Raw genomic sequence first — 25,434 nt, 5'->3', positions numbered from 1 at the left:
ACCAATTGCCCTACATCTAGGGGTAGTGGAAACAAACACTGCCTAAGAGTTCTAAGTTTCTTCTGGTTTTAAACGTTACTAATTCTTTAAATTTGGCTATAAGCTCTTATTTTGTAGTCTCTTCTTTTTCTTTCTGTTATTCTTTAGTCCTTTTTCTTTCCATTGTTTAATTAGAGGTATCCTTCCTTTTCCTTTTGTGCTTTTTCCCTGTAAGGAAGAATGCATTCTTTTTTAAGTATTGTCAGTTCTATTTAAAGTATTTTAGAAAATGGAAAAATTAGGGAGGAATCTAATCTCCAAGACAGTAGTAATCAGTCCTGACAGAAGAGAGAGGAAATAGCAAGGGAATGGAAGTAACAATACTTCTTTTTTAGGATGGTATATTCCATTGAGTTGGCATTTAAAAGTGTTTGCCTGGAGAAGAACCACTGCCTGAGCAATCTTTTGCGGGGAGAGCACTCTAGTCCTGGGAGTACTGGTGGAGGCAAAGAGTGCTTGAGCAACTGGTGCTTAAAAATTCCTGTATAATTAGTACCTTCGCTGATTGGCAGCAAGGAACTGAGTGGAAGTAGGCCAGAACTGGAAGTAGACTTTGAGGCATTTCTGGATGAGAGTAACAGTGGAAAAGAAAATGTATAGGCGTAGTTAACAGAGTTTATCAGTTTAGCAGCAGATGATTAAATCATACTCAGGAATGTTTTTCTTGTTTTCTCCCTCAGCAGCTCTCAGATAGTTTTGAAGGCAACTCATAGTACAAAATATATTTTACATTACAATCAGCATACATACACTTTCATACATGTGTTGTTTCAAGAAACAATGCTTAACCATTACTTCATGCAATGCCCTCTGATATTTTTTCTGTTTTTATCATTAAAAAGAAATGTTGGTATCAACCCACCAAATTAATTTCATGAACCATGTGTTGTAACTCAGTTTTCCAGTTTGGAAAACTGTTCAAACTTATACTTTTTAAAATTTTAACTTACAATTTATTTTAAGTAAAAATTAATATTTTCTGAGTAACTGTGCTCTTTTTAAAAAATATATTTTTATAGATAAAAAATGCAAGAAAACAGGCCCTGTATTATAACCCTATTTTTCTTAGTTATTTAAGAAATAACAGCTCAAGTAAACTTCACTATTAGGCCTAAACACTTTTTTTGTTGGCGGGATGGGATGGGATGGGTGGGGCCTAATACCAGCTACCTTTGACTCAACGCAGACATATCTTGTAAGGGGAGTAGATCCAATGGATGATAGTTTGTAAGCTTCAAATTTCTGACCTATTTCAGTAATACAGAAGCATCACACCTAGAAAAAAGATTCTAAGGAAGTATACCAATATATCGACCATGATTAGCACTGGGTTATGGGGTACAGGTGATTTATATTTACTTAATTTTTTTCCTATACTTTTCACTTTTTATGCATTAGTATGTATTAGCTTTCATAATCTGAAAAATTTAAATCTACAAATAATAGGTGCTAGGTAATACTTGAGCTCTTGCTTATGTACTAGGCAACTTTAAAAACTCTTTACATGCATTACTCATTAAATGTTCCCAACAACATTACGTGTTAGGTACTTTTGTTTCCATTTTACAGATGAGGAAACTGAAGCAGAGAGGTTAAATAATTTGCCCAGAATTACACAGCTAATCTATGGTTGAGATGGGATTCAAATTCTGGCAAGCTGGTTAACTAACCTGAGGGAGAATTGATCCTCTTCTAATTACACACTTTTATATTTTCCTGATTACCTGCTTGGCCTGATGCTACACCGGTTTCCCTTGTGTTTGTCCATTGCCACAGGGAATTTAAAACATTTACATTTATCATCTGAACTGGCTTTATTTTTAGTTGATTTTATTCTGTCATATTTTATACTTTATTTTGGTTTCTGTTTTTGGGTCTTCCTTAATAAAACCATAATTTCTTTGGTTTTATCTCTGCATTGATTTGGAAGGCATGTATCTTTGTTTTTTTCCTTCTCCAAAACAACTGAGACAAATTACTTATGTAAATGTAATGATTTTAAATTTTTTTTTGAAATAATCTCATCTATACAAGTGATCTCAAATTTATATAAACAAGCACAGTACAAAGAATCCTTTCCCCCAAATTTAAGAGTAAGCTGCTGTGAATTTGAGAGTAAGCTGCTATCATGATACTCCCTCATCTCATCCTCCAAATTTTTAGTATTTCAAGGGCAAATAAGGACACTCTCCTGTATAACTACAGTACTGCCATCAAAATCAGGAAAATAACATTGATAAATTACTGCTCTCTAATCCTTTGTTCAGAGCAAAGTGATCCAGTTCAAACACATGCATTACATTTAGTTTTATTTTCTCTCCAGTCTGCTCCCATGTGGAAGTTTCTCAGTCTTTACTTTTGTGACTTTGATCCTTTTGAGGATTAGAAACCAGTTATTTCGTAGAATGTCCCTCAATTTGGATTTGCCTGATGTTTTCTCATGATTAAAGTCAGGTTATGTGTATGGCATAAATTGCCACTAAAGTAATGCTATGTTCTTCTAATGGAATCTTATCAGTTTGTACATGATTTGGATTTATCCTAAAACTTTGATCACTTTTTCTGCTAGGTTTCTCTAATATAAAGTTATTCTTTTTTTCCTTTGTAATTAATAGTTTGGGAACATACTTTGAAACTATGAAAATATCTTGTATTTATTTGTTTATTTCAGTATGGACTCATGGATTTTATTTTTAAAGAACTTTATTAAGGTATAATTCATATACCATAAAATTCACTCATTATAAGTATATAATTTAGTAATTTTTAGTAATTTGCAGAATTGTGCAGCCGTCACTGCAACCCAATTTTAGAACATTTTTGTCCTCCCCCACAATCCCCTCCCTCCTTCCTCTTTGTAGTTAATTCCCCTTCCCACCCTAAGCCTTAGGCAGCCACTGTGCTTTCTGTATATGTTTGTTTTTTTGAGATATTTCATGTCAGTGGAATCTTACAATGTGTCAGCCTTATAATGTTTTTGAGATTCATCCATGTTATAGTATGTATTAGGAGTTCTTTTTTTATTACTGAATAATTTTTGATTGTGTGGATATATCACATTTTATCTGTTCATCATTCGATGGACATTGGGGTTGTTTTCAGTTTTAAGCTGTTATGACTGTTACTGCTATGAACATTCATTCACATGCAAGTTTTTGTGTGGATATGTGTTTACCTTTTTCTAGAGTTAGATTTGTAGGAGTATAATTGCTGGGTTATATGGTAAGTTTATATTTAACTTTTTAAGAAACTGCCACTTTTCCAAAGTAGACATACCATTGAACATTACCACCAACATTATACGAGGGTCATATTTCTCCATATCCTTGTCAGCTTTTGGCGTTGTCTGTTTTTTTTTGTTTGTTTTTGTTTTTTTTAATGGCCATTCTAATGAGTGTAAAGTGTTTTAATTTTCATTTTCCTAATGACTGATTGTGTTGAGAATCATTTCATGTACTCATTGCCATTTGTATGTCTTCTTTGGTGAAATGTCTATTCAGATCTTTTGTTCATTTTTTAAGTTGTCTTATTGAGTTGTACATGTTGTTTAGATATTCTGGATGCAAGTCTTTAAGCAGATAATATGACTTGCAGATATTCCTCGCACCTCCACCCCACCTCCAGTTTGTGGCTATTTTCTTTTTCTTTATGGTTTCTTTGAAGAGCAAAAGTTTTTAATTTTGATGAAGTCCCGTGTGAAGGCAATTTTTTCTTTTATGGATTGTGCTTTTGGTGTTGTGTTTGAAAACTCTTTGCATATCCAAAGATTGTGAAGTTTTTCTCTTAGAAATTTCAACTTTAGCTCTTATATCTGGTAGTATAAGTTATTTTGAGTTAATTTTGCATATGGTATGAGTTAAAGGGTCTAAAATTTGGTGTGGGGGGCGGGCGTGTGGGTACTAAGCTGTCCCAGCACATGTTGCAGACTCTTCTTCCCTTTTGACCTGCCTTGGTGTGTTTATTAAAGACAATTGACCTTAAATGTAAGGATTTATTTCTGGATTCTTATTTCTGTTCCATGGATCTCTCTCTCTTCTTTGCTAATACCACACTGCCTTGCTTATTTTAGCTGTTTAATAAATTGAAACCAGATAGTATAGTTCCTGTAACTTGTTATTTTTCAAAATTGTTTTGGCTATTCTAGGTCCTTTGTATTTATATATAAATTTTAAGAACCATTTATCAGTTTCTACAGAAAATACTGCTGGGATTAAGTATGAGATTAAAGAACAATGTGTTAGTATGTTTTATAATATTCAAGCATGTTCTATGCATGATGCTAATTTGTCATTTATTATTGTGAAGTCTAAGGCAAATCTGGTCTTTATTCTTTTGTAGTGATCTTGTTTCTTATTTTTCTGCCTTAATTTTGTTAGGAATTTTTTTTTCTTTAAGCTGAAAATGTTTAAGTTTTTTAATCCATTAAACGTGGCCCATACCTTGCAAAAATTTGAAGCCCTAGAATTTTTTTCAATCTAGGAAGGATTTTTGTTTGTTTCTGTTTTTATACTGAAGGTTATTATTTCTGTTTTGTTTCTTCTCATTTCTTCTTCAAGAACTTCCGTTAATTAAACATTGGTTCTTAGTTTTCCTTTTTTTATCATCTTTCGTCATTTTTACTTTTTTAGGTCTTTGTTCTCAGCATTCTGGCAGACCTTCTTACTGATTTGATTTCTTGCAATATTAGTTTTACTGCCCAAAATATATTTTTGCTATTTTATTTTTCTTTTCATTCTTTTCTGAGTTAGCTCCATGTTCATTTCAATCTGCTTATTTTTTTTGCCTGTTTTAATTTTATCTTTTTTCTATAATTTTCAGTATAACAGTATAATATCTTTTAGTATGTAATTTAAATAAGATTAAATTAAATGCTATAGACACTCTACTTTTTTCATATACAGCCCTAAAAATTGTTATAGTAAGGCTAGCTTTCATTTTTTTTTTTAAATCTTAAAGAGCACCTGAGATGGACAGAAGCTCACTGGAGGGTTGAGGATTTCTCATGCAAGCAAGCAGTGAACTGCTGAACTCAGGCACCTCGTTTTAGTTATCCTCTCTTTCCTAATGACTGGCATTGTGGATACTCAATAAATATTTAGTTATTGAACTAATAGTTTCTTATTGTCCCTTTTATCATTATTATGTGCTTTATGCTTACTTTAACTGTCTTCACTTTGCAACATTTAAAAAACTTACAATAGATTATATTTATTTTTACTCATTGAATTGGAAATAATTTCATCAGCCTTTTAAATATGTCAATTTTCTACATTTATTTAGTTTTAGATAGTTATTTAATCTTAAGTCAGGTGGAAAGTAGTGATTCACACATCTGACACCTACATTTGGGACATTATTCCTTTGGATACAAGTATAGCATCGCTCTTTCTTTAATGATATTCTTCACTCTGGTAAGAGTTTATTTTGAATACTTCTAAAATATTGTATCTCTCTTTAAAATATGTCCCTGGTCTCATCTTCCAGTCATCAAATCAATTCATTTCTAAACCTATTGAATGTGTTTTAGCAATTGTGATATCAGTTGGATTATTCTTGGCACTGTTTGTGCTTTAGTATTGACAGCAATTTTATATCATCTTTTAAACCCTGCTGGTATTATTGTGCCATTTTTTAGTTTTTTTGAAAGCTGATGGTATTCTCTTAGGTTTTTTTTTTTTCCTTCTATGAAATTGGGTGGCATAACAGAGTGAATTCATGACTCATATGCATTATCTTTTTGTCTGGAAAGATAATTTGCTTTATCAGTCATGTGCTTACAGAATTCAGGGAATTTTTAACTGAAATCGAAGGCAGTAAGTCATAGTGCTTGCCTGTTGGCCAAAATTATGATTTTTGTATGCATATCTCAACCAGTGAGGACTTCACAATCTTTATGTTGAGTGGTTTGTGCTTATGTAATTTCTTGAGCTTTCTTTTAATTGAATGATTTCTCCTGTCTCTTATTTTATCTTAGTACATAAACATACAACTTATATTTTATAAAAATGTCTTGTTTGATGACTGCATGTTTTCTGCTTTTATTGACTAATAACGTTCTCTGTCCTTTATCTTCTTTTAGCATTTTTACTTTCTCCATTTTTCTTCAGCATTATGGAGCACTTCCTAAGTGTCATCATCTTTATTTATCACTGATTTAACTTTTTGCACTACTACATAGCTTTTTCTGTTATAGCACATAACCTTAATTTTCTGTGTAAAGTATCACCCTGGGTTTTAACCGCATGCAGCTTTTTCTTTTAAACTTTGGTGCATTCATCTTTCAATTATATCACTTCTCCCAAATTTCTCCCAATTATAATATAGTACAATGTTTTTCATTAAAACTCACCTCTGAGCAACAGAGTTAAAAACCAAAGCACATGGGTCTCACTTTGTTTCCTTGTTTAGACTTGGAGTTACTTTGGGTATACTTAAGCCCCTACTTAAGTGGCGCACTTCTCACACATACTGCCTATGACACACCAGTGATGTGTTTGTTGTTTTTAGTCCTTTCATATAGACCTGGGGATATTCTAGTGGGAAAAAGAAAAGCATCTTCTTCTCCCTTCCCTTCTCAAATCCTGCTGCTGACTCACAGGTGGAGCCTGTTAACCACTGCCAAAAAAGTTTAGGTAAATTTAAAGTTGAATATAAGATGACTCCTGCTTTAAAAAAAAAAAAAAAATTAAACTGCCTACTGAAAATCTTTTCTTTTGGCATATGTATAGTATCTTATTTTTGAGAGAGCTTGGTAAAATAAAAAATTAGACATCAATATTGAGACTCATTCATCTTTCTACAAAGTGTTCTTAGATTTTTTTTCTTATGTATTTCTATATAGATTTATTCTTGGTCACTTACATGAAATGTCTATATTTTATTTTTTCACTTATTTTATCTATGCTTTAATAATTAAATGTATGATATCTATTTAAATAGCTTCAGGAAAAGCTTAATGTGCTACAATATGCTGATAGAGTGAGACATATCATTTGTTGCTGTCATTTAGCTAATCCCAGCAATTTAAGAATTACAAGGAGCTAGCTTGAAATATATACCAATAATGGATTTTATTATAATAGCTGGGACGTTTTTCATTACCATCTTAAAGGTGTTATTATTCCTTTTGTTTTTATCCAGATGACAGAAAACAATTTTTGGTTGAAGAAGATAGAAATTAGTGTGTCAGAAGCAGAAAAACGAACTGGAAGAAATGCCATGAACATGCAAGAGACATATACTGCTTACCTCATTGAAACAAGGTAAGTGATCAGAATTAGGCCTGGGTTTGGATAGAAGCAGCTTTGGTAGCTGCGAGTGTAAATTCTGTGGTATAACGGAATTGTTTACAGGTCACTGTCTTTTTAGGGATTGTGGGGTTTTTTTTGTTGTTTCTTTGCTTTTTATCAGGTAAATTGAGGTGTGTCTTTTACTATGGTATTCTTGGTAGCTATATTCTAATGTGCTTGTTTTGGGGGAGAGGAAAGGTTAGTAGAATACTTTGCGTCCTGGAGTGTTACTTGACACATGCTTTGGTGGAGTTCTTAGTGTTATATACAGTCCTTGTGCAATTTTGAGAAAAGTTACCAGGTTCTCAGGGGCGTATTAAGTGGATTTAGGTAAGTGGAGGTGGTTGACAAAGAAGTCTAGAAGGAGAGAATAAGTCATTTTAGGATAGTCGGGAGTTACAGAGATATTAACAGGAAAAAAATTGAGGCTGCAACATTAGACTTTGGGGGTAAAATTGACAAGATAAAATAAAACACGGAGTAAGAAATCAAAACTCACCAGAAAAATTGTCTTATACCTCATAAGGAAAACGTTAAAGGAATTAGATTGTTTTGTCTAGAGAAAGGCAAGGGAAGAATCAATTTATTTTGCTCGTTATAAACAGTTTACATAAAGACTACACTGACTGGTTCTTTTCTCTTTGCAGACTGAGCAGAAATACTTTCAATTAAAACAGATATGAGATAACTTTATGATAGTAAAGTAAAATAATAGAAGTACCAGACCTAATTGACTAAGAGTAATAACCGTGTTTTAAAGTGAATACATTTTTAAGGAAAAAAATTAAGAACCCTTCATTTTCATAGGCTTTACCAAAAGTCTCCGAGCTTGCCTTAAGGCTGAACCCTGTAACTTTTCAAGGCTTTCTCCAGGTCTGTGGTTCTACCCAAAATGAAAGTTAAAATCTTGGTGAAAGTTGTTTAATTTGTGGACAATTCTGAAAATCCTCTTTGTAAGTATAGTTTCCTTTCTCCACTAAAAAAACAAAAGCAAAAACAAGAGAAATTTGTGTGCAATAGGAATTTTAGAAAAAGAGGTAAGGTGGATTTTTTAAAAATTTGGTCATTTTGTGACATGTATCACAAAGATTTTTAAGGTGATAAAAAAAACATGGTCCCATGAGAGGGGTTATTTATTTTTTTTAAATTAGCCACTTAAAAAATCATACTTTAGAAATTAATGTTATCTCTAGCTTTCTAAATAAATTTTTTAAGTTTAAAACGAATAAGGATATTTTAGTATGTGCCTATTTCTTTACCCAGTCAAACAATGAAATTAGCTGTTGATTACTTTTACTGCTGGAACAGCTCTTGATTTGAATAATCTGGAATAATTTATAGTTGTTTACTCTTGACCATGAAATGAATAGAGTATTATATGTTGGAACTGGAAGTTAGAAAGGACTGTACATGAGTAAGATAGCTACACTCCAAATACATATTTAGGTAGATCATCAGTAAATGTGTGGTACACAGACATATTATTGAGTTGATTTTCCTGATTGTATTTTGTTATAAATTTATTTTAAAATGGTGGTTCTCAAACTTTAAAATATATAGGAATCACTTGGAGAATTTGTTAAGCCAGATTTTGGGTGGGGTCCAGGAATTTACATGGACCATACTTTTGATTACGTTTTAAAATACAAAGGCTTTAAATTTTAAGGTAGTCAAATTTAGCTGACTTTTTCCTTTATTATTGTGTCTTCTCTATTTTAAGAAATTTTTGCTTACCCCATATCATATAAATATTCACTTTGAGAATTGCTATTTTGAATAGATTATTAGATTAGTGCTGATTATTTTGTTGAACATCTACTGTGCCTCTAAGGTTCACTGACCTTCAACAACTCCAGAACTCTTGAATTTCTAAATCATGTAGGATTCTTTCTGTAATTTAGTGTTATACAGATAATCTTGGACAATATGAATATTACTGGGCCTCGATAAGAACTAAAGTTGAACTTTTATCATTATAGAAAGCAGAAAGCCCATTTAGCCATTGCCAATAGTGTTACAGTTTAGTAGGCTAAGATTAAATAAGCCTAAAATTAGAGGTTTTTAATTTCTCCAGGGATTTTGTGTTTTCGTGTTCATAAAATATGAACCCTTTAAAAATTGATAGTAATATACCTCTTTTAGAATAGATAAGAATGCCTCGGTGGCTTGGGAGGCAGTATGATGTCATTACTTAGTTCTAGTAATTCCCCCACCCGCCTTCTAGTAGTTTGTAAAACAGGGCTAATGATGCTATCTGCTTTATTGTGAGGGTTATATTAAATGTTGCATGTAAAACTAATTATGTGCTATTAAATATTTGTTAAGCGATTGGGATAGTTTTGTGGTCCAATGAAATCTTCTGTTTTTATTCAGTTTCCAATGACTACACCCTACCTTAAGTGGTCATTTTTTTTAAACTCTTAGCAGATCTTCTAACAGCCTTGTAGATATACTGTTTATAGCCTGTACTGCTTATAGCTATACTACTTATTAGCAAGGTGTGGGTTCTGTTGGTAATGATTTTGAATAATTTGAAACTGGATATTAACCTAGATGTTTTTTCCACTGAAGTCGAGAATTTGAATTGGAATAGGATTAATCATAGTTAATGGTTAGGTCAACTCTTTGTAACATACTATGATTTAATAATCCTGTATTTTTGCCAAGGAGCCATTTGTACATTTAGAATTTTATAATTTGTTTTCTTTTTATTAATACACAGTGAATAAATTTTGTGGCAAACTTAACATATAAATAATAAAAACGTTGAACATCTCTGTGCTGAACACAACATAGTGTATATACTTTCTCAAGACTTTATTCCAAGACTGATTTATTCTGTGCCTTTATGCTCTACTGTGCAAATGCACATCATGGTTATGCACATGTTTATTAAAGGGCCTTTAAGTTATTGTCAAGCAAACAATTAGAAAATAGGAAGGTCCTGATAATGTTTAGAACAATGTTGCTTTCTAACAGTGAGTATGCTAGCAGAAATCTTAAGTAGTCAAAATAATTTCAAATGTACTTTATATGATTTACCTGAACTTCCTCCAACTGTAAGTTGGACTTTTATATGGATGAGACATGACATTGCCTGAAGCTCTTAATATTAAAAATAGGGCTAGAGGTGAATTTTTGCATCCTTACTCCATCACCCTTTTAAAGTTAATTAACATTTTACTTTTGTGGATATTTCCTGGTTCTTGGATGGATCCGATTCATTTATAACCTCAAGGCGAGATTTTGCAGTGTCTTGGTCTTCGGCATGAATGTTGTTCTCTCATTGTGGCAGAAATGCAGTTAAAGGTATTTTTTATTTAATGAATCAGTAGCTAAGCCAGGTTTTGTTATAGTATACAGTCAGTTATCCTACGTTAACTAAATACATGGAACCTTTCAGGATGTTCCTAATATGAATAGTTCTCTTTAAGTCCAATAGGTTTTCTGTAACAGAAGGAGAGTGGTTAGGAGTGAGGGCTTTGGAATCAGGTGCATCTAAGTGCTCTACCCACAGATCATTGTGATTGTAGAAAGAGCATCTACTGTGCAGCTGCTTCCTCATCTGTAAAATGGGGACAATCCCTGCTTCATAGAGTTGTTGTAAGGATTAAATAAAACATGAGAGCATTTGGAATCTTGCTTCCTGACATATCATCAGTTTGACTTAAATAAAATCTTATTAAAAAAAAAAAAAACCCATGAAAAGTTCTTTTGTCAGTGCCTGGTTCATAAGCACTTAGTAAATGGAGTTATAAAGTTTAAAGGAGGTTGTGTACATGAATTTGTATTTTTTAAAAATGATGGGAATCTTGTATTTCTTTTCAGGTCAGTTGAACACATTGATGGTCAGAGTGTCCTAACAGACTCACTATGGAGGCGGTACAGTGAATTTGAGTTGTTGAGAAACTACCTTTTAGTTTACTATCCACATGTTGTTGTGCCGCCTCTACCAGAAAAAAGGGTAAGAAGTGAAATGGCAGTATAGTTCAGAAGTATTTAACATTGAGACTATTTTTCATGATTGTTTTATTTACCTAGGCAGAATTTGTTTGGCATAAACTGTCCGCTGACAACATGGATCCAGATTTTGTAGAAAGACGACGAATTGGTTTAGAAAACTTCCTCTTGAGAGTTGTTTCACATCCCATCCTTTGTAGAGACAAAATCTTCTATTCGTTTTTAACACAGGTATTTTTCTTTTATTTAGTTTTTTAAATATTCATTTGACTTGGAATTTTTAAAATTTTGGAATGCTTTTTCTTATAAATTTTTTTCAATTACAGTTGACATTATATTGTTTCAGGTGTACAGCATAGTGATTAGACATGTATATAACTTATATAACTTGTGATCACTCCGATAAGTCTAGTTAAAATGCCTAGTCTTAAGGATCCTTTTGGAGCAGCTTTGTTAATTTGTGTGCATTTCATTGTTTTTTGTTTGTTTTGAATTTCAAAATTATCGGTTATATCATTCTTTTGGCTAACAAAATACTTAAAGATACTAAAGGCAGTACTTTTTGATATCACTTAAATGATGTCAAAGTTAGTCTTTAGTTTTTTGAAGCCCAAATTGTAAAATCTTGGGTTTATCTTTTGGTAATCTTTTGGAATCTGGACTGTATGTTTAATTTTGAAGTGAAAATAATTATTTTTTAAATCTCTCTCTCCCATCTCTCCTGATAAAAGAATAGAATGATAGGTATTTTATTTAATTTGGAATATTCCTTATGTTGTTTTATTTTGCATTGATTTCTAAAATTAATTTTAATTTTTAGGAAGGTAACTGGAAGGAGACTGTGAATGAAACTGGGTTTCAACTGAAGGTAAGAATATTTGTATGAAATAGTTTTTCGTGTACAATTGCCGACACAGTGCCATGTATTTAATGGGTACTTGCTATTTTTTGAATTTTGTGCTAAATGTTAAAATTTAGCACAAAAAAAAGTAGAAAGAGAAAAAATTTTTTCTACACCGAAAATATAATCGGTTATCTAATTCTGTCATAAACTCATAATTCATAAATATTTTGTTGGCAGATTACATGAAAAAATTAGAATTTTCTTGGCTGTATTTAATGACTTTGAGAGATATCTAGAATTTTAATTAAGAGGTAGATTTGAAATAACTCTACTTTAAAAAATTTATATTTTGATAGAGCTTTCTGAGAACTCTAAAATATGTTAATAAGGAAAAGACAAAACTAAAATATAATTGTTTTGGTGATGTCTTTTTATATAATAGAAAATTTAAAAATTTTTAGTCATTGTTTTAGTCATTACTTGTTTGTCCTTGAACCCAGTTTTTGGCCATAACTTTGGCAACCTTGAGAAAACTATTGAATTTCTCCATCCATATAGACTATGCTGTTTACTGACTGCTTTGAATCTTGTGTGTAGGTGCTATTTAAGTGTTCAGACATAATATATTATATTTGGGTAGCCTTATGGTAAAACCATGGTTTTACAAAATCTTTGAAAGATAATAATACTTAATATACAATATAAATAATTTGAGAAGTCAAACTTAATGAAATGGACCAGCAGTAAAATGGAGAGAATTTGTATTCCTTATTTCATTGTATCCGTTTCTTGTTTTAAGTCCTTTCTTCCATTAAGGAAATGAGACTTTTAGACTATCTCAAACATATATATGCATCCATACATAAAAACATATGTATGTGATGTTGTCTACATACATACATATATGTAGTCACCTTTCACTTATCCAGAGGTCATGTATTTAGCAGTTACCACTAACCTGACCACAGTTGAAAGCTGTGATTTAAACAAAACTAACTTCTAAGATGTTCAGGTGGATGTAACATGGCTTACTACTATACCTATAGAAATACTTCGGTCCTTTCACATATTACCCACTTAATCTTATTATAATTATTCAGACAAACTTGACTATCTAATTTCTAGGCTGCAACATATTAGAAGAAACTTTAAAAGGTCTAAAAGCGAATAATACTGTTGGAGACAGGCACACTGTGACAGTAGTGAAAATTGATAGCTAAGCCTGCTAGCAACGAAGGATAACAATGATATGAGAGTCAAAACTGCAGTATGAGGGCATTTGATATGGGGCCAAATCCCAATGTACCTGTGTAGCCCCTAGAGCTTCACTATATCATAGATGGGTTCAGTATTATTTGTTTATAGGGGTTACCTAGAGCCCTCAAGAAAGGTTGAATTATGCTTGCTGTGTACTCATAATTCAGTATTTTTTTTATTTTTAGCCTGCAACTAGGTTTTTGGTTTTTAAAGTTTTTTTCATTCAGTGTTTCTTACTGTACAACCAGCCAGTTTTGTGCATCTCAATTTGTTGGAATTGTTTGTTCAAAATACCGAATCCTAGAGTTCACTCCAGATATATTGATTCCCATCTTCCTAAAATATGACAACCATTGCTGCAAGGTGATAGATGAGAATATTTTTAGGAAGATAATTTTAGAGTGTCAAAAATGGTAAAAAGAGAAAAGAAAACATTTTTTAGAACCTAAAGCAGTATCTTATCTGAGTATTATTAGCATTACATGTTTACTATGTGTCAAGCACTGCACTATAATATACTGTATTTTTTTTTTGGCTAAGTATTGCCTCAGTAACTTTGAGGTTAGTTCAGTATTCCTATCTTTCAAATGAGGAACTCTAGAAAGTGCCTTACCCAAGATTACATAATTAAAAGTGATGGAGTCTGAATCCAAGTCTAGGCCTAAATCAGAGCCCTTCTTAATTACCATCTCATATTACCTCTCTTTTCACTTATTAGCTCTGTAATTAATGTATGTAAAGATGGTTGGTAAAGGAAGTGTTGGAAACTATATTTCAATGAAAATGAGATCATTCTGAATCAGGCCAAATATTTATGATTTTATAAGAATATTTAACCTTGGCTATTGGATTGTCGTCCTCAAATTGAAATGTCAGCTTACTTTAATTTTCCTTTTATCAGATGTCTTTAATTTAATCTCTAATTTGGGCCTACTAGGTTAATATTTTATTCAATCTTAGAGTAATTATTATATCTAGCAAGATAATTATAAAAATTTAGTTTGTTTTTATCTATGCTCTATTTAACATAAACATGAACAACAGATATTTTCATCACTGCTGTATATTGTTTTTTTTCTTGAATATTTATGTAATACTCATGTTAATCAATTCAGTGAAAGGAGAGCAAAGAGTTTATCTCTAGAGTAATGAACATATAAACTAAATAGTTTAAAGTAATATTTTAACTCAGTTAACTTAGTAAGTTACTTACATGAAAGTAAGTGTTATTCATACGCCCAAACCTTAAATGAATTTAGGCTGACTCAGGAGAATCCGGAACCCTGCCTGTTGCTTGAAGCAGGGACTACCAGAGACAAGATCTGGGCCTTTAGAATCTCTGCTAATCTGTGTATTGCACAGGAACTCTGAGAGAGCCAACATGGAGATTCTAAATGCTGGGTGCCCATAGAGTGTCAGGTACTCTGCTAGGTGCTGTGGATAATTATTGAATGATCTGAAAACTTTCTTATGGAGCATATATTTTAGTAGTTGGAGACATCAAATTAACATTTAAATAATATACTTTCAAGTAGTTGTAAGTGATATAAATTTAGGAAATAAATCATCTTTGTGAAAGAGTATGACAGCAGAGATTTTATTCCAGTGGTTATTTTGAGATAAGATGACAAAATGGGAATACTTTTGAGAATAAAAAGGGTTACTGTTACCAGTTAGACTAGGACTACAGGTATAAAAACCAGGACTGTTCTGGGCAAACTAGGTCCCATGGTTGAAAAGGTAACATTTGAACTGAGACCTGAATAATAAACCTGCAGTGGAGTCAACCTCGGGGGCCTCTGTTAGAGAGAGTCCAAGCTGAGTGGTGGTTTACTAGGCAAGGTAAGAATTAGGAAATGAAAAAAGGAAAGAAAAGGTCCAGGACAAGGAAAGTAAAGTATGTAATAGGAGTTGAAAAGGGAGGGAGAGGTGAGTTTTAAAGGAGAACATGGGAAAGCGAAGTTGGGGTTATAGAATAGTCCTGGTTATTTTTTCCATTCAACCGATACTTTTTGCATGTCTGTATTCTGTCAGGCATTGTGAGGCATAGGGTTAAAGCAGTGAACAAAAAGAAGCAGATTTAAAATATTGCTTGGCAGCCCTTGTGCGACTCCAGAGCGCACCATTCACATTGCACTTTTTTTGAATGGCTCATATTCTAGTGGATAGCTAAGGAACAAGCAACTAAGATGATTTCAGATAGTGCTGTGTTAAGGAAATAAAATAGGGTGGTATGAAACAATGATGTAAGAGCTTTTTAATTTTACTTTAAAAATTTATATCTAATTGTAGTTGACATACAGTATATTAGTTTCAGTGTACTACATAGTGACTCAACATTTATATACCTTACAAAGTGATTACCACAATAAGTCTTAGTGTCTGTCACTGTACATAGTTATTATAATATTGACTATTCCTATGCTGTACATGACATCCCTTGACTAATTTTATAGTTTGTACTTCTGTAAGGGCTTCTTTAGATATGAATGGGGAACCTGATAAGATCGATGGTAACCTTTCAGATTTGGAACAGTCCAGGTAGTTTATTAGAGATGTAGCATTGGGGAGAAGTTTCTAGTTTGTTGACATTTTAGACGGCTTCTCTTTTTATGGAATCTTGTGAAATGATGAGCAGATCGAGTTGGGTGTTGTGATGGACTTGACCTGACAGATTGTTTGGTAAGCAAAGATTAGGATGGTGATGGTTTACATTTTATATGACTTCTAAATTGGTAAGTTGGTGATATTAAAAGTTAAAAAAAAATTGGTGGTATTAAGAAGTATGAGATTCATGAAAAGATACAAAATAAAATTTTCTCCTTTACCGATGGTTTTTATGTAATTTTATTATCATTTAAAAAAATCACATTTGCACGTTACTATGTCATCAATACTTTGTTTAGTGATTTTAATTAATTTAAAGAACATATGTCTTAAATTTATAGGTGCTTTTATTTGTAAAGACTTTTGTTAATATTAGTTTGTTTGCCCTTGAGATGTAAGGAGGGTCAAGAATTGGTAAAATACTGATTTTAGAAATAAGACAGTCCCCCGAAATCAGTGACAAATTAAGCTTCTTTAGATATTCTTGATAGCCTCCTTTGAGTTTCTTTTGGTCTGAAGTTCTAGGAGTCTGAGTTTGTGGAGTAGCATTATATGTTGCATTTTAAAATTTTCTTAGCAAGGATTGTAGGGACCTCTAGTATTTTTGTTTTGTTTTATTATTTTGGGAATATTTGTAATTATGCATTGAAATTTGGAATAATGTAAAATTTTTAAGCTGATTGGGATTTTAAAAACCAAACCACATTACGAAATTGATTCCTGTTTTAGCTACCTTTTATTGAACCCTGTAGTTTCTGTGCTTGGTCAGAAAAATAATTTGGTGGTTTTTTGTTTTTTTTTTTTTAATTGAGAACTTAGAATAGGTAGTTAAAAAGTTGTGTTTTCTTATAACATTTTCTGACAGCTAGAAAGTAATTTGGTATTATCTGGCTTGTTTTACTTTAGTAGATTTATTACTTTAGTACTGTCATTTCCGTACTTTGTTTTCTAAAATACTGATTATGAAAATAAGGAAAAACCAATACACATTTGGTTTGGATTCCACCTGAGAATTACCCTTGGTATTGCATAAACTTCAAAGCAGTAGTTTTATTTAGTTTATATATACAGATTATTACTTTTCTTCATTTAGAGAAAAAGTAAACTACTTTTTTCAGTCTATTCTGTTAAAATAATGCAGAGCAGTATGCCTGTTAGCATGTTGGTGTTTATAGTTGCTTTACTTTGATATTGAATGCCATGTATTCAGTTTAATTTATAACATTATTTTTGTAGTGTTTTCAAAAATAACTACTACTTTTTTTTTTTTTTTTTAGTTATGTGGAATGTGTTTGACACAAATAATATGAAAAAAACTGTACTTGAGCATCTTAATTCTAAGGGCAAAATAAAACTGTTTGGATTTATACACTGAAATGTAATTGTATTAAGTGAATAAATTATTTTTTCCAGGCAGACTCCAGGTTAAAAGCGCTTAATGCAACATTCAGAGTGAAAAACCCAGACAAGTAAGGTTTTGTTTTATAAACAGTTACAATGTTGTTTTGAATGATGCCTATCAATCTTTTTAATTTTTCATTTCTGAATGTATGCACTTTATTTGCTAAATATTTTAAATAGTAATTCACATTTAGTGAAATCCTTTTATACTCTAAAACTGCTTTTGAAATTTGGTAACTTTATTTGGTTTAAGTCTGTGAGTGTCTGAAATTTTAGAAAAGTAAACTACTGCTTTTTTCTAGAAGGATTTATTAAATGTTGTTGAAGGTATCAGAAAAGTGAGAAAAGCAATTTTAATATCATATAAAATAGTTTTTCTTATATGACTTTGTCAAAAATGTACAAAGCTCAAGATAAGATTATACATTTTATATTTTAATAATAAACTTTCTACCTTGCATACCAAGAAAACTTGGTATAAATGCATACTAATATAATAATTTTATAAAGTCAATTATTTGACTTCATTAATGTCAGTTTGGTATTTGTGAGAGCATTTCTATATTAAAGGAAGCTCATATATTCAGAAATAATTTTTCTTAGTATGGGACCTACGTATGTCTTAAGATTTTGGTTTTGCTCATTCTCTGAATTTGGTAGATAAATCAAGCTCTTCATTATATGGACCTTTACCTGGAGTTTGGTTCAGTTGTTTTTCAGTTAGAAGTGTGCTTAGGCAGATGAGGCTTTTCCATTTTTGGCAACCAAGTTTATGAGGTCTGTTAGAATTACTCTAGTTAGGCCTTCAAGCATTAATTTCTACATAGTGTAAGTACTCAGTAGACGAACAAAGGCCAAGTTTGCATAGTCTGATGCCTGACTTTATAAACCATAATTCATTAACATAATGCCTCTGGTTTTTAATATACATTTTGAATATAAAATAATATTTTAGAGTTTTGTTAATTAGGAAATTGTGATGGTGACCATTGAGTTTTTTTTTTTTTAAATAGACTTTATTTCTTAGAGTAATTTTAGGTTCACAGCAAAACTGAACAGAAAGTACAGAGTTCCCACATATCCTCGACCCCTACACATGACACCGCTCCCATACATTCAGAGCCACTCCCACTCTATCAGCGACCCCGCCAGAGTGGTACATTTGTTAAAATCGGTGAAACTACATTGACACATCATCATCACCCAAAGTCTGTAGTTGACATTAGGGTTCACTGTTGGTGTTGTATATTACATGGGTTTTGACAAATATATGACACATATTCATGATTATAGCATCATACAAAGTATTTTAACTGCCTTAAAAATCCTCTTTGCCCTACCTGTTTATCCCTCCCTTCCCTGGCAACTACTGGTCTTTTTATTGTCTCCATAGTTTTACCTTTTTCAGAATATCATATCATACAGTATGTAGCCTTTTCAGATTGGCTTCTTTCACTTTATGATATGCATTTAAGATTCCATTGAGGTTATTTTTAAGGGTTATAATGACATCCATGGTATATGAGATAAAAAATATTCTCTAGATTAAGAGCTAAAGTTATGTCACCCTCCCAAAAAAGCTAAGTCACCCTCCCAAAAAAACCTTATAAGGAAAGTTTATGACCTTGATGGTGTACATTCATTAGAGGAGCATGTAGATGAGACTTTTTCAAATTAATTTTTATATTATTTATTAAATTAAGTAATATATTAATATTTTATCAATTGAGTGCTTTTCAATTTAATGAAAAATATTTTGTCAATTGAATGTCTTCCCTTTTCTCACCTTAACCAGGTTATCTAGGTTGTGAAATTTTATTTAATATCCATACTATATACAGTCATGTGCCACGTAACAACGTTTCAGTCAGTAGTGGACCACATATATGATGGTAGTCCCATAAGATTATAATGGACCTGAAAAATTCCTATCTCCTAGTGGTGGTGTAGCCATCTTAAATGTTGTAAGGTAACACATTACTAACATATTTGTGGTGATGCTAGTGTAAACAAACTTTCTGCACTGCCAGTTCTATAAAAGAATAGCACATACAGTTATGTACTGGTTTATGTATTTACCATACTTTTTATTGTTATTTTAGAGTGTGCTCTTTCTACATAATAAAAAAAGTTTGCTGTAAAAGAGCATGCTGCGTTAATGCTGGCAACAGCCTTATACATCTTGTGTTCACTGCATTTCTTGATTGCATCATATTCTCTTATGCTTGATTTATTTTCGTGTTATTTTGTATAGTGACATGCTATAAGGCTTGTAGCCTCAGAGCAATAAACTATGTCACCGAGGTTTGGGTAAGTACACTCTGTGATGTTCGCACAATGATGATATCACCTAACAATGTATTTCTCAGAATGTATCCCTGTTGTTAAGTGGCGCATGACTGTATAGAATTTTAAATATGATATGACCAATAACATAACCAAGGCAATTTCTTGCTTCTAAGTGCTTGTTAAAGTGTATAATTAATGTCTAATTAGTATTGGAATTCATTTGCCTTAAGTTCTAGATAAGAGAATTGCCTACATCAGTCATCGTTATAACAGATTCTTAATATATGGAATCTGTTCTAGGTCTAGCTGGCCCAATAGGTTAATTATTATTCATGCCATTACTAAAATAGTTTACATCACTAAAATATTTTTATTCTGTCCTTTTTTAAAATCTAGAAAACCAGAAAGATTGTTTCAGAGGGATTGCCAAAGTGGATATTTGCTTTAAACTAGACTGTTAAGAGCAGTGAGAAGAGGACCTTGAGTCTTCCACTTTGATGTGGCAATATTTAGACAGTATATGGGCAATATTTAGGAGATAGACTGACCGATTAGTAGAATGTGTAGGATGAAAGAAAGAATATATAGCATGAAAGAATGCATAGGAAGGACATACAGACGACACCAAGCTTTTATTTTTAAAATTGCTAGGAAACATACAAGAGAGAGGTTGGCGGGGAGGAGAGAGGATAAGTTGAGTTTTGGATATGAGGAAGTCCAAATATCTGCTAGTCGGTTGACTTTATAGATCTGGCATTTAGGAGAGAGAGTTGGGCTGGGGGTAGAAATTTGAAATTCAGCAGCTTGTAGATCCTCATTGTGAAGCTTTGTGGGTAATAAGTCACATAGAATGTATAGATTGAAAGAGCGATTGTAAGATGGCTGAGGACCTAGAACTGAACCCTGCAGAAGCCAACACTTTAAGGGCGTTTCCAAAGTGTAATTGAGGATTACCAGCCTCTGAATCCTGTGGGTGAGCTTGTTATAAATTCAGATTCCTGCATCCCACTAGGGCCTTTGTGTACAGTTGTGCTGATTATTCACACTCCTGTCTTACTGAGAGGCCCTCAGCAGTGTTTTTAACAAATACTTCAGGAATTCTTTGCACACTAAAGTTGGGGTGTGAGAGATGGGTGAAGGAAGTGAATACTGCAAAAGAGACTTTAGGAGTGACCAGAGAGTAGAAGAGAAATCACAAGAAAATGACACTGATGTCAAGGGAACAAATTTTTGAGGAGGGTGAGGTCAGCTGTTACATTGCTGGAAGGATCAAGTAAGATGAGGACTAAAGTATATCGGTGAATTTTAAAAACATGAAAATAGTAGGTGACTTTGTCAGGAGTATTTTTCCACTCTAATGCTGGAGGCAAAACTAGATCATAGTGGGCTGAGCAGTGATTGGGACTGGAAGAAATGATTATTGCTGGAGAGGTAATGCTTTGTAAAAGAATCGCTGTGAAAGGTGTGAGTATTGAGAAGGTGTTAACAGTTGGGTGCATTGTCAAGGAAATTTGTGTTTGTGTGTGTGTAAATCTAGGAGACACCTACATTAATATACTAAAGAGAAGGAGCTTAAAACGAGAGGAAGTTACAAAATAAGAATGTGGAGTATAGCTGGGATTGAATAGAATATTGGATAGGAAGAAGGATCCTAGAAGGAAGGAAGAAATAATAGATGTAGATATGGGAAGTTTCTTAAGTTTACTGACAGGAAGTGGGGGTGGAAGTAGTTTCTATCTGATGACTTCTGTTTAATCTTTGAAGCTTGGTTGGAGAGTGACAGGTGGTGGTATAAAAAATTTCAGATCTTAATGGAGAATGGTAGTTAATTAGATTAGGGAAACATTACTGAACAGTGTTAAGATTGAGGTTAGATACCATGAGTTTATGGCTGCACCCTAAGATTCTTTAAGCACTATGAATTTTTTCCTGTTTTTTTGTTTTGTTTTGTTTTCAAGTAATTTTTCATACCAACAAATAGTATCTCTGTCTCAGTCCAATAGTACAAATTATGAAATATGACATCTTTACTTGGTTTTAAAAATATTTTTTTAAATGGTTTTATTTTAGCATTTTTTGAATTTGTATTGGTGTGTAAATGTTCAAGATCAGCATGTGGTTAATTAGAGTCAGTTTTATTATTCTCAGGAATTACAGTTTACCCTGAAAAATGTGGGAGTTAGGGGTGCCAACCGCCCCGCCCCCTGCACAGTCAAAAATCTGCGTATAACTTTTGACTCCCCAGGAACTTAATTACTAATAGCTCACTGTTGACCAGAAGTCTTACTGATAACATAAACAGTTGATTAACACATGTTTTGTATGTTATATGTATTATATACTGTATTCTTACAATAAAGTAAGCTATAGAAAAAAAATCATAAGAGAAAATACATTTACAGTATTTATTGAAAACAAAATCTACATTTAAGTGGAACTGCTCAGTTCAAACCTCTGTTGTTCAAGGGTCAACAGTTCTGTTTTGTCTTTCAATTTTTGATATGTTTTCTTGAGAAAAAATGATGTTTTATTGTTTCCTGTTTCAGGAGATTTACTGAACTAAAGCACTACAGTGATGAACTACAGTCTGTCATCTCACATCTTCTTCGAGTCAGAGCTGTAAGTGGTCCCCAAGAGTTTTTGACACACATTTGTACAAAGTGCTTCTTATTTAATCGTTATGTTTTTAAGTTTTATGATGAATAACTGATTTTTACATTCAAATTGGTGTGTTCATCATCCAAACTGCATTTTTAAAAAATGTGAAATCGTCTACGGCCATGTCACCCTGAACAAGCCCAATCCTGTCTGATCTCAGAAGCTAATAAGTAGGGTCGGGCCTGGTTAGTACTTGGATGGGAGACCACGTAGGAAGAACAGATGCTGTAGGTGTAAAAAAATAAAAATAAAAAATAAGGGATTGTAAGCTGACAAGGTCCTTGCAATCTGTGAGGTCAACCAAGGGTTGTCTCATCTGAAAAAAAATAAATAAATAAAAAATGTGAAATGTTTCTGGCATAAACAGTTTGGAGAATTTTAGCCTGTTGTTTTCTTTGTAGTTTGTATATGGTTGTTTTGACATCTTGTCAAAAGACCTACCATTTCAGTGTTGGAATATGATGAAATAAGTGGTATTTTAGATCTACATATAATAATATCCTGCTTTTTTTCCAGGCTTTTTTTTTTAAGATCTGTGAAATAGTTTATATGTTATGCTATCTAGTGTCTGTGCTGTTAAATTCTAAGTGAACTTATTTGAGATAATGGTCTGCCATGACAGAAGGCACTAGAGATCAAGGAATAATCATTGTACTTAGCTGTATAGTTTGACTATAACAGACATGGAGGAAAATACATTTGGGTAAATTAATGTACCCAGAAAATGTTGTGTCATCCACTCTGGTCCTTTGGAGTAAACTAGAGGAAACTTATAGCTTGCCTTAAAGGCTCTGAAGGTACTGGGTTACCAGGTCTAGGATCACATCTTATGCTAATGGAATCTTCTTGAAATGAAATATATTATCTGAGATTTGTTTTAATAAAAGAGGCTGGGTGGAGAGTGGGCCAGTTTTGGAAGAAACTAGATTGCCATATAATAATTGTTGAAAGTGAGTGTTGGAAAGTATATCCTACTATTCTCTACTTTTTATATGTTTGAAGATTTTCATAATAAGTGTAAAAAAACAGAATAAGGGGAAAAAATTCTTCTGAAGATCCTGTTCAATTTCCTGTTTAACCATTCAGAGTACCATTGGACTCTTTAAATAAATTGTTAGATACTTTCTAGAGAAAGAAAAAGGTACCCATGAGAATTAGTAAACTGGAGTCAAGAATTGGGTATTGGAAAGGACTGTGGATTAATAAGATAAAATTTCTAGGCCTTTAGTTGCCTTCAAATTACCCAAACAAACTAGGCAACAGTTCTTTTGGAAAGTAGAGGTAGAGGACAAAGACGCCCCAGAAGAATGGAAGGACAAGTCATACTGCTTTGTCTTCTGGGCCAGAAAACTTAGAGAATCTACTTAAATTAGAGGCCTGGCACAATTTTCTATCATTTCCGCATCATTTTCTGTCATTGATGTTGTCTGTATAGCAACACTGCCTGACATTGTATTCTGTACTTGTGTGTTAATTATCTCCCCCACTGGTGTATGTGCGCTCCACTGAGTGGGAGCTTAGTTCTTTCACTGCTAAACCCCTGGGATAATGCCTAACTTGTAGAAGGCACTCACTGCATATTTATTAAATAAATGAATAAACGAATATATATGCTGACAGTTTTTTATTTAAAGAGATCTGAAAAAGCAATAAAATAAATTGCTTCTTGAATTTAATTATAACTGACCAGGGAGAACTGGTAATTAATGTATATTTGACAAGAACCTTTGAAGAAATTGACCTTGTCATCAAAGAGTTCGTAATACACAAGAGAATTCTGGATATAGATATTTGTCCTCAACTTTATGAAAACAGACTTCAGAAACTTTATTGAAAGGTAGCTTGAGTTCTTCAAAGAAAAGGCAGCAGTTGATTTGTGAGTCAGATTGAAATTCTGACTGTATAAATGAGAGAAATGCCAATGAAAAATATAGAATGCTTTTTGATTAGCTAAAATCCTGATTGTTTTAAAATTGGCAGAAATGCTGTTTAATCATGGATAGTAACAGAAAAGTAAAAATGAAAGGTCAAAACCTTTGTGGACAGAAGCCTGCAAGACAATGCAGAAAGCACCACAGGGAGGGCCTTTTCGTGATATTCAGAGTGTTGAAAGAAGAAGGCTTAGATACCATTTGAGATAGATGATGAATTTTTAATAGATATGAAAATAGACTTATTTGACTGTCTTTTCTGTCAAGGAGAATTCTTTTGAAAGTACAAGAGGCAAAAAAAATAAATTACAGATAGGTTAAAGAGTTAAATATTTAAGACATCGAAACAGAACAACCAGAAAGGGCAGATGGCCTTAGACTGAGAGGAGCTGGGTTTGGAACTTGTCTCTGCCATTTGCCAGGTCCTTATGACAAATCCAGTACGTTTTCAGAATTGTTTTTTTCCCCCAGAAAATGGGAATATTTGCCTTGCATATAATTAAGTACTTAATATTTGTTATGTGAATGTGTGCCTTATTCGTAGGGTTATGAGACTTGGGAGAAATAATTTGTTTTGTAAACTAAAACAAAAAATAATACTGATGTCTAATGTTTATTTACCACTATATATCAGCCATGGTGCTCAAGCATATTATGTTGTTCTTACCTAATTTTCATAGTGGCCCTTTGAAGGTAGGTATTGTTCTTATCCCCATTTTATAGATTAGGAAACAGAAGCAAATGAAGTTAAGTAATTTGTTTAATACCACACTATAAATAGATGTATGGAGCTAGAATTTAAACCTTTGTCTGACTTCAGAGCCCATGCTCTTAATCACCACAAATGGTATATTGATAAAAGATGTCAATTCAAGTAGATTGAGGGAGAAGAGAACTGATTTCCACTGAGCCACCTTACTTATTGGTAGGAACCTTACAAATGTCATCTCACAAAGTCATTTGATGAAGATTGTTTCCATATTTCCAAGAGAAAGGATAGTAAGGCTTGGAGTAGTTTAATATATTCTCCGAAGTCAAACCCTAAAGTAAACAGGAGCTGAAATTTGAATTCACATTTGTCTGACTCCAAATGGGGAAATAAAATTTAAAAGGGAAGAGGGAATGTTTAACTTTGCTAATACTCTAAAAATGCAAGTTA

General features: G+C 32.6%; 1 protein-coding gene across 5 annotated transcripts in view; it reads left to right on the top strand.

Annotated features, from left to right (window-relative positions):
* Positions 1 to 25,434, top strand: part of SNX4 (sorting nexin 4) — a 50,269-nt gene that overhangs the window by 3,473 nt on the left and 21,362 nt on the right. For all 5 annotated transcript variants that reach the window (XM_006905583.3, XM_006905582.1, XM_025052139.1 and 2 more), the window contains 6 exons: positions 7,180 to 7,301; positions 11,157 to 11,292; positions 11,370 to 11,519; positions 12,109 to 12,156; positions 17,410 to 17,465; positions 22,233 to 22,305. In XM_006905583.3, the coding sequence (XP_006905645.1) occupies positions 7,180 to 7,301; positions 11,157 to 11,292; positions 11,370 to 11,519; positions 12,109 to 12,156; positions 17,410 to 17,465; positions 22,233 to 22,305 (585 nt within the window). The remainder of the gene's footprint in view (positions 1 to 7,179; positions 7,302 to 11,156; positions 11,293 to 11,369; positions 11,520 to 12,108; positions 12,157 to 17,409; positions 17,466 to 22,232; positions 22,306 to 25,434) is intronic.

The sequence above is a fragment of the Pteropus alecto genome, unplaced genomic scaffold, assembly GCF_000325575.1.
Source record: "Pteropus alecto unplaced genomic scaffold, ASM32557v1 scaffold251, whole genome shotgun sequence".
Lineage (NCBI taxonomy): Eukaryota > Metazoa > Chordata > Mammalia > Chiroptera > Pteropodidae > Pteropus > Pteropus alecto.
The sequence above is the reverse complement of the archived record's forward strand: the minus strand, read 5'-3'. Positions and strand labels throughout refer to the sequence as shown.